The sequence below is a fragment of the Heterostelium album genome (genome assembly GCF_000004825.1).
Source record: "Heterostelium album PN500 unplaced genomic scaffold PPL_scaffold9, whole genome shotgun sequence".
Lineage (NCBI taxonomy): Eukaryota > Evosea > Eumycetozoa > Acytosteliales > Acytosteliaceae > Heterostelium > Heterostelium album.
In genome coordinates, this window is record NW_008805071.1 from 1 (window position 1) to 10147 (window position 10147).

The 10147-nt window shown below is 26.6% G+C and overlaps 5 protein-coding genes and 1 non-coding gene across 6 annotated transcripts; 1 reads left to right on the forward strand and 5 right to left on the reverse strand.

Moving 5' to 3' along the window:
- Positions 1–1139: 1139 nt before the first annotated feature.
- On the reverse strand, positions 1140–1873 carry PPL_08542 (uncharacterized protein; the record flags this gene model as incomplete). Its single annotated transcript, XM_020579356.1, has 3 exons — positions 1140–1147; positions 1355–1621; positions 1690–1873. 3 exons carry the CDS (start codon positions 1871–1873, stop codon positions 1140–1142), a joined length of 459 nt encoding a protein of 152 aa, XP_020430031.1.
- A 734-nt stretch (positions 1874–2607) lies between these two features.
- Positions 2608–4599, reverse strand: PPL_08543 (uncharacterized protein; the record flags this gene model as incomplete). The annotated part of the gene is made up of 1 exon (XM_020579357.1): positions 2608–4599. The coding sequence occupies one exon, from the start codon at positions 4597–4599 to the stop codon at positions 2608–2610; it is 1992 nt and encodes a 663-aa protein (XP_020430032.1).
- A 467-nt stretch (positions 4600–5066) lies between these two features.
- PPL_08544 (FNIP repeat-containing protein) lies at positions 5067–7122 on the forward strand (the record flags this gene model as incomplete). The annotated part of the gene is made up of 3 exons (XM_020579358.1): positions 5067–5415; positions 5505–6512; positions 7082–7122. 3 exons carry the CDS (start codon positions 5067–5069, stop codon positions 7120–7122), a joined length of 1398 nt encoding a protein of 465 aa, XP_020430033.1.
- Positions 7123–7368: 246 nt separating this feature from the next.
- On the reverse strand, positions 7369–8408 carry PPL_08545 (uncharacterized protein; the record flags this gene model as incomplete). The annotated part of the gene is made up of 4 exons (XM_020579359.1): positions 7369–7483; positions 7566–7662; positions 7812–7983; positions 8055–8408. 4 exons carry the CDS (start codon positions 8406–8408, stop codon positions 7369–7371), a joined length of 738 nt encoding a protein of 245 aa, XP_020430034.1.
- Positions 7400–7484, reverse strand: PPL_08546. The gene is given in 2 exon segments: positions 7400–7436; positions 7446–7484. It is a non-coding gene; the product is annotated as a tRNA-Thr (tRNA).
- A 315-nt stretch (positions 8409–8723) lies between the features above and the next one.
- PPL_08547 (uncharacterized protein) lies at positions 8724–9756 on the reverse strand (the record flags this gene model as incomplete). Its single annotated transcript, XM_020579360.1, has 3 exons — positions 8724–8752; positions 9165–9330; positions 9400–9756. 3 exons carry the CDS (start codon positions 9754–9756, stop codon positions 8724–8726), a joined length of 552 nt encoding a protein of 183 aa, XP_020430035.1.
- Between the last annotated feature and the right edge of the window lie 391 nt (positions 9757–10147).

Below are 10147 nucleotides of genomic sequence, written 5' to 3' on the forward strand. Positions count from 1 at the left end.
AATCTTACTCTCAAGATGTGCCCATCCTAAACCACTAGACACTGATTTTTTGTCTACCTTATCGTATTTAAAAGAAAATACTTGACAGTATTTACACTTCATTTTAATTAAATTCTTATCATTCGAATCTATAAATTTAAAAAAGTGTTCATAAATAGAACTATTATATTTATTGGATCTTTTTTTTATTTCTTTATCAGATGAACTATAAGGGTGATATTTTTCACTCATTTTATAACTATTATAAAATTAATTATTATTAATAAATTCTAAAACTCTAACACTGAATCAATCAAAAATTTATAATTGTAATAAATGTGAAATCAAAAAATAAATTTAAAAAAAATTCATAAATATTGTTAAATATTTGATAAATATTTTTCAAAATCTTGAATTTACCTCCCCATCGCACATATACCAAATTTATGATCAAAGTTAGTGTTTGAAATACATATTATTCAAATAGTTACAAGAGTTAAATAATAAATCAAATAATATCAGTAATACTATTGAAATTAAAAAATTTATACTACATTTCACATGTGAATATGTATGTCATATATCATATATAGTTTATAAAACGTTTTTTGATTTTAATCACTTGACTTTATGTATTTTTTGGTGTATTAGCAATTTAAATACTATACACCGACTACTATATAGTCTCACAGACTGTGATATAACTATTTTATTATATATGTAATTAGTCAATGACTGTATGACATATAGTATGACATATGTAGTTTGAAATTTCTACACACTGGTATGTTTTTCAAATAGATTAAGTTAACCAATTAAATTCCGTACAAGTACAACGCACCACGAATCAATTCAACTCCTAAACATTCATTCAATATCTTGATCCTTTTATAATGGTATAAACAGTCAATGAACTATATGTATATGAAAAAAAAATAATTTGTTTTATTTGTATTTTTCAAAAAAATCATACAAATATGAATATATACATATGTATTTTTGTATGTCAAAGTGAAAAATGTGTTAATTAGTGTTATTATAAAATTAAATAATTCAATTCAATTATATCGTACTTCAATTCATTCACATAGTGTTGTTATATTAACATTTAATAATAATTTTATTGATATAACCGATCGAGGTTTAGAAAATTATTTAATTTATAGATCTATAAATTTAATAAAGTTTATATTTATTTAATATTTATATTAAAATATATTTGATATATATTTATAATAAATATTAAATATTCAAATTTAATATTTGAGTTGAGTATTTATTTATTATATTTAGGAGTATTGATAGATATAAACTTATATTAGAATAATATTCACTAGACGTAGTGTTAAATATGTATTTATATAAATGATCTTACTATTATTAGATATATCTCCTTCGACCTCAGAGTTATCTTCGAAACACCATTCTTCATCTTCATCGTTAGGAAAAACTATTTCATTAGGTTGTGAAACCACTGGTATTGCTTTAGTTGATTTACTCTGTCTTTCTATCTTTTCTTTTGATGCTTGATAATATGATAGTCCAATTTCTTTTTCTAATATCTTGTCAATTCTTTCTTTGAATTTATCTATGTTAACTGTTTTTATGATGATTTGATTAGTTGGTAAAATAAAAAAAAAATCTTAAAAAAAAAAAAAAACAAAAAATAAATTTGGTGATATTGTGGTGTATCTATTACGATTCACTTACGAGTTTCTTTTATTATGTTGTGATTCTTTGTTGTACAATGACTTGTTAAAGATTTAATATTTATAAGAGGGGAAACACAAACTATGCATTGTTTGTAATGACTAACATAATGTTTGTTGATATCTTCAAAATCTTTTATGTTTCGACCTGGGAAATCACACCCCGCAAATCTACAGTGTGACATTATATTACTAAAAAATGGGATAAATTCTTATATACAATTATTATTTATTTATGTATTCAATCATTAAAAAAATTATAACAAAGAAATTAAAATGTTTTTAACATCTAGCATGTTTCAACATTTTACAACTACCACTAGTGATGTGTTAATGATATATTTAGATAAGTGGTAAAATTAGAATTACAATTTGTTGCTTGATTAATCCTAAATTAATCATAGTTTAAATCAAAATAAATATATTAATTTATATGAGTTAAATTTTTGAAATTTATTCAACATTAAATGATCATAAATTAAAAATTAATAAGATAAATAAAAACAAGTTAAATATAATAATTTATTCAACTTTAAATGATCATAAATTATAAATTAATAACAATATAAAATCAAATTTAAAAAGATTTGTGAATTTCAATTTAAATTGATTTTAATCTTTGTTTAATTTCATAAAAGATACCGTAGTGCAGTGAGGGAGAATCTATGTAATAATCTATAGATATTCAAGTTTTTAGATTATAATCGATCAGAAGGATGATCATCACGATCAATGGCAATGCAATTGAAAATGAAAAAGTTCAAATCATCAAATTCCTAGATAAAAATAGAACTGAACACTTAACTACAGATAATTTTGCATACTTTTTAGGTCAATACAAAAAATTGAATTATCTTTACAAGACTTAAACTAATAAAACAATTTAATCTTTAAACTATAGTTGTTATTTTAATATTTTTTATGGATTTTTAGTTTGTTTTTGTTTTAATAGATGATGATCTATAATCTCAGTTGTTTCTGGATATTTAGACATTTTCCTATATAATTGAAGACTGTTCAAAGGAATGTTCACTCGATCCAATATCCATTGTAGTTTATCGAATTGATTGTTTGAGATGATCGGAGTAATCAATGTATGGTGATGTCCTAAAAGATTTTTACATTCACTTCGATTTTTGTATAGCCATTCGACAACCGTTAGATTGTCTTGATTGATGAATGCTTTGTAGAGAGCATAACCAGTGCATCCTTCACTCCTATTTTCATGAAACCATTGGAGAACATCCAAATGACCATTTCCTGCAGCGTTATCCATGGCATCGGTTGAACAAGTCTCATTGTTTTCGTCCAAATATTGTACAATTTCTAAAAAATTACGAGAAGCTGCAATATCTATCAAATGAATGAAAGTTTGCCCAGTTATTGGATATAAATATTTCACTACTTCGGTATGTCCATTTCGAACTGAATTGATTAATGCTCTCGTTGGTATCTCATTAGTGGAATTGTCACTCAACCATTGAACAACATCTAAATGTCCATTTTCTGCAGCTTTCTCAACAGCGTAATCTGAAAATCCCATTGAGTAATTCTCGTTGAGCAATTGAATAATATCTAGACAACCATTTTCCGCAGCATAATCAATCGCTCTCCTGGTACATCCCTCAGTTCTATTGAGATAGAGCCAACGCACGACATTGAAGTGATTGTTGATTACTGCTCGATCCATTGCTAAAGTAGTACAATTTAAATCTTTTCTATTCTCATTTAACCAACTTAAAATTTCCAACTGTCCATTCTCTGCTGCAAGATCCATCGAATCTTTAAAATTGTCATGGAGAAGTACATTCAGTAGTTTCACCAATTCTAAATTACCGTTGACAATGGCATTCTGTACAGCCAAATGAGCATTTCTAATCTGAACTTTATCAATGAGATAATTAACCAATTCCATGTTGCCAGAGGAACAAGCACATTCGAATGCAGATGGTGTGCACTCGCCAACCTGGCTTTCAAATAACCATTTCACAATATCAATGCTACCTTTGAGTGATGCGGTTTCGAATGACCTTGTAGCAGTAGTATTGTTGTTATGAATCAATTTAACCAGCTCCAAATTACCAGTGTCAATTGCCAATTGGCAAGCTGATTCTCCATAGCTAACAAAACTCGATGGTAAAACTCTAAGAACCTCCAAGTGATTACGTTTGATTGCATCTTCAGTTATCTCTCGTGGAATCGTTAGTTCAATGTTATTATCTTTCAAAAGATATTGAACTGTTTCTACTTGGTTTCCTTTGATTGCTGAAAAAAGAATCTTACTAACAGGTTTGTCTTGTGCTCGGTTCACCTCCAGCCATTCAATCATATTGATACGACCAACAAAAGCAGCATTATCAAATACTGTTTTTTTATAACGTGAATAGTCGATCAACTTTGATTGCAATTGGTTTACTTTTTCCACCATGTATTTCAATACTTCAAAGTCACCCGAGAGTGGTGCTCTGGTCATTGCTTCGTAGTAATCCCATTTAAACTGTTGTGAATGGTCACATAGATATCTAATAATTTTCAATCTACCATACTTTGATGCACAATTCAAAAGTTTGGTGACATGATATGTCGATATTCTATCTTTGGTCTTTCTGATATCGATATGCAGTTGATCCAACATGTATCTTACAATATCGATATGCGATGAGATGATTGCATTTTTAAATGATTTATATTCACAGTTGTTGGATACCGCATTCTCATTGAAATATGATTCGAGTTGAGTCAGATATCCATGTGAAGCCATCATGTGTGGTAACTTTAGAACATCCGACCATCGATAGCTTTTATGTCTATTATCTGAACTGCCACGCAGATTAATAATTCTTACATATCTAAATACTATTTGATTTACAACATAGTTATTAAATAGTTTTATAAATATATCTTTGTTCATTATATTTATTATACTTTTTAAAAAAAGACAAAATAATTGAAATTAAATTTTAAATATTTTTATCACTGATATCAGAATAAAGCAAAGATTTAAAGGTAGGTAATATATAAGTCTATTGATACCAAATTTGATAGAAAAATCTTTAATTTTGTTAATCTATTTTATTTTTTTGAAAGAAAACACAAATATTTAATGATAGAGAATTTTTGAAAATAAAAAAAAAATAATAGATAACAACAAAAGTTATTCATGTAATTCAATTATTTAATATTAAAAGTAAATAAATAAACATTAAATTAGATTTTAATAATATTTGAAAACTTTTTTTAATGTATCTATTTTAAATACCTGATGATCATCAAAACGAAGAACGAACTTCAAAGTTAGACGACAAGTTTTTTTTTTTTATCTAAAAAAAAAACGAATGATAATCTAATGAAACAAAACTAATTTATTTAATTAGTAGAATGATTGTTAATCTATCACATTTATTGTTATTAAAGATAGTTAGTTATCTTGAAGAAAACATAGATAAAATATGTGTCAGTTTAGTTTGTAAAAGATTATTCAGTGAAAGAGATAAATATCTATATTTTAATACCGATCATTTAAATGTCAATATTAGCAAAGAAATTGATAATCTTGGTGGTCGATCTAAAAGTAAATCAAACAAAGAGGCACCAGTATATTATATTAAGAGTTTATTTACAATGAAATCATATCGAACATCATTACTCAGATCACTCGGTCAAAAGAGTAATTGTACTCTGATATATGGCAAAGCTATTTACGAAACAGACTATTCAGTAAATCCATGTAAATATTTGTTATTATTATTAATGATAATATTATTTATACAACAAAACAACTTAATCTAACTCTTTTTTATCCTTTATTGAACATAGATAAATATCCTGTAGAAAATATCTATGGAATTACACCAAATATCACTAAAGTTGAAATAGCCAAACCAATTGATAATAAGTATTTAAAGGAAATCTATGGAATGATATCGAATTCAAATGTGTCTACTTTAATAGGAATTTCAAGTCTATCATATGTATTACCTGTGAATTTGACATCGATAACATTTAATGAAAAATTCAACAAAGCATTGTTGGCAGGTCAACTTCCACCGAATCTAAAGGAACTGATATTCGAATGGAATTCAATCTTTAACCAACCAATCTCAGCAGGTGTTCTTCCAAATACATTGGAGAAACTGATGTTTGGTAGTTATTCATACTTTAATAAACCATTTGAACCTCATGTATTACCATCATCTTTAACATATTTGGAATTGGGAAGATCTTACACTCAAACCCTTCAAGTTGGATCTCTTCCTCCAAATCTTAGAGTTCTTATTCATTGTGGTAGTTATAGTAAGATATCAGCGGATGAATCACTTGACAATCTCACAGCACTGACACTCTTTTATAGATATGATTCAGTCGGCACATTAGATTTGTCAGATCTACCAGCTTCTCTAACTAGTTTAGATATTGAATCTTCATTGCATCTCACGTCATCTCTATCACCTTCAATCAGATATCTCAGTATACACAATTCCAAATACGATGTTGATGAGATATTCAAAGATCGATCACAATATAATTTCGAAATACTCTCTGTCGATGGATACAAACAAGAATCACTTGAAAATCTGAAGATCAACGAGTTGCAACTGAGATTTGGTAAAAAAGGATCTATTATCAGAGAGATTCCATTTGGTGTGGAAACTTTAGAATTTGGAATCGATGATGAACACTTGGTTAAAAAAAATCGAAAAGGTATTCCATCATCAGTTAAGAAGATCATATTTAATAGTTGTCCAACAATCAATGAACTTGATTTCAAAATTCCCAACTCTGTAGAACATGTCGTGATAAAAGCTTTTTATAATGGATTCTCAAGTAAAAGAGTTCCAAACTCTGTGAAATCAATGACTTTTCATACAAATAAGATTCAACATAATTTCGACACACCAAAGTCAGCGACCAACTTGTGCTTTATCAATTACCGAGGAGAGGATCTCAAAGTTCGAAAGATTGATAAACAACATTATCTCATTTTCGGTCAGTCATGCAACAGATTCTGCGCTGCAATTTTCTCAGATATTTTACCTAATTTCATTTACCAAAAATAAACTATAATTTTATAAACAATAACTATGTTCCTTTTTCTAGTACTTTAAATGGTTTGTTTTTATAAACATTTAAATATCTTTGTCTGAATTGATAATCTTATATTTATATTAACTATAGCTAGTTTCTTTGAATTACTTATGATTCAGTTATTTATCTCTTCATTCCCTATCTTTTATCGGATATATCGATTTGTATAATTACAAAAATACTGAAATTTCTCTCAACCAAACAAGTATGAGATTATAAAGTACATGTATTTAGTTTTTCTTCACAAAAAAATAAAAACAACCATGAAACTATCTCAAAGTTATATTAGTTTCTAATTTATAAATTAGAGATTCTTTTTAGTTCTCTTTCTTCTTCCTGTTCTATCTGATTTATATAACTGTCTTACTGTTGATTGTTGTACTGTTCTCTTACATTTTTTTTTATTTTATTTGTTTTTGTTTTACAAAAAAAAGAAATGTTGACTCATGATCAGTCAACAAATTGCCGGTATTGATATTAACCTGCTAGAACAAATGTAACCAATGGTTTTTGCCGCTATGCCAAAGGGAAGTTAACTAAATATGATCTGCTCCACAAGCATCACTCAGATGAACCTTTTTTACAACAAAAAGGGTTAAACCGCATGCGGATTAGGTATTTTATAAAGGCTCCAACGAGATTCGAACTCGTGACCCCTTCCTATCTCTTCCTTTACTAGGGAAGTACAATAACCAACTATGCTATGGAGCCTATGATGAAAATTTGTTGTCCTATTCAAAATTTCGATTTATTAAAAATTTGAAAATAAAATATCCATTCTCTAACTCTTACAATAAATAATAGAAATAAAGATATCTCCTTTTACTCAGGTAATTTGTAACACTAACATAAATATAAAGTAAGAAGTACAACTCGGATCCTTTGATTTCTTAAATATTAAAAAATTTAATAAATTTATTATTGTATTTCTTTCAAGAGATTCTACTTGAATATTTAACAAAAAAAAGAATTATTTATTAATTTAATTAATAAGAGGAGTTCCCATATTAATAGAAACATCATCATTATATGATTTACTTGAGGATCCTCCTCTTAAATGTATTTCTAAATTATAATTGGCAGCAGTACAAACCAATTTTGATAAAGTCGTTGACTCTGATTGTGGTTTTAGAATACTATTAAAAGAGAGTCCAGAGTCCCTGTAACGATCTGAAAGCTCCAAAGTTGTTTCTTCAATATTTCTCATAATCTATAGAATGTTAACAATATTGGTTAATAACAACAGAATTTTACATGTTAAATTTTATAAAGATTTATTACTCTTTTATTTTCACTGGTCACTGCAAGGATTGAACCAAAAAGACCAACTCCACCAAGCACCACTGTTATTATCATATTTGTTGATCCTGCCATGATATGTTTCAAAGTCAATATTATTGTTACCGCTGAAACAATTGTGGTAATAATGTTGGTAATTATATGTCTAATGAAATTGATTTTGAAAATCAATATCTGGTGATTAAATTTGTACATCAAATATTTAAAATCCAATGGCTGAACCAATCCTTTCAAATCTTTTGGGAAATTTGAATCGAAACCAGATAATCCATTACCTTCCAATACAATTTTCTCATTTGATGAGGACAAAGGATTTTTATTTGTAATAATGCTCATTCTATTAAAATGTTAAATTATTTAAAAAAAAAGATTTTATATAATAAAGATTTTGAAATAAATAAATAATAAATATGGTATAATAAATAGTTGTATTTTTATAACTATTTTAATATTTGTTTAAATTAATAAATATGAATCAAACTTTTTAAAAGACTTTTAATATAGAATTTTTTAAATTAAAAAAAAACTGTGATTTCTGATCAAGTCTTTTAATTCAAAGTGATTTAGACCATTGATAAAATCATAATGGTGCGTTTGCTTAAAAATAAAATGGTGGTTTTCGGAATAGTATGTTTTTTTTATCTTGATAACTCAAGACCATTGATCATGATGGTGGTTGGCTTAAAAATAAAAATAAAAAAAAATTTTGAAAAAAACTTGATAAAAAAGTTAAAAATAGCAGTATATATAACTTTTTTTTTATTTTTTTTTTTTAATTTAATTTTTTACCAGTTCGAAAAAAGTAGATGCATTTGTTATCAATCCTAGCTAGCTACAATTAATATTATAATTTATATAGACAAGATAGATTACTAACGAATAAGGATAAAGTATATTTAAATTTTTTTGTTTTTTTTTTTTTGAAAAACTTTATTTGTAAAAAACTTAAGAATCATGGATGTTACTCGAACGTTTATAAAGTTGTGTGATGAAGATACATCCAATAGATAATGAATAATATACAATAGGATAATAATTAATTAATAAGTGGGGTACCCATATTAATAGAAATGTCATCATTATATGATTTACCAGATCCTCTTAAATGTATTTCTAAATTATAATTCGAAGCAGTACAAATCATCTTTGAAAATGTGGTTGGTTCTGATTGTGGTTTTTGAATACTATTAAAAGAGAGACCGGCATCACTATAACGATCTGATAGTTCCAAAGTTGTTTCTTCAATATGTGCCATAATCTAAATTGATATGTGTGGTTTGTTAATATATTTATAGTTAAATATTCATTTTAATTTCAAATAGATTACTCTTTTATTTTCACTAATGACCGCAAATATAGAACCAAAAACACCAAGACTACCCAATGCACCAGTAATAATCAGATTTGTCCAACTAGTCATTATATGCTTCATTGTCAATACCAACATTACAATTGAAATAATAACGGTAATAAGATTGGTCATTACATGTCTAATGAAATTTCCTTTAAACACCAATATTTGATGATTAAACTTGTACATAAAATATTTAAAATCCAATGGTTGAACTAGTCCTTTCAATTCTCTTGGGAAATTCGAATCAAAACCTGCCAATCCATCACCTTTCAGTACAATTTTCTCATTGATTGAAGATGATAGAGGGTTTTTATTTGTAATAATACTCATACTCGATAGTAAAGATAATGGTATATATGTTTAAATAGAAAAAAATAATAATTATAATAATATAAGTTGAAATAAATAAATAAATAAGTCTTGAGTAAATAGTTTTTTAAATATATAACTATTTTTATCAACTACAATGTAATGATGTTCTTGTTCTGATTTTAAAAATAACTGTACAGTATACAACAACTATAAATACTCCTACGACTTTATGAAAATTTTAAAGATTCGAGATATTAAAATTGATTATTTTAAAAAATTTAAAGAGACAACTATTTTTCGGAATGGGTTAGTGTGTTTTGTTTTGTCTTGCTGATCCAAGCGACCAGAAAGTCAAATCATTCATAGCGGTTACCATTGCGCAAAGTTTGAAATTTGTTTTTTTACATTT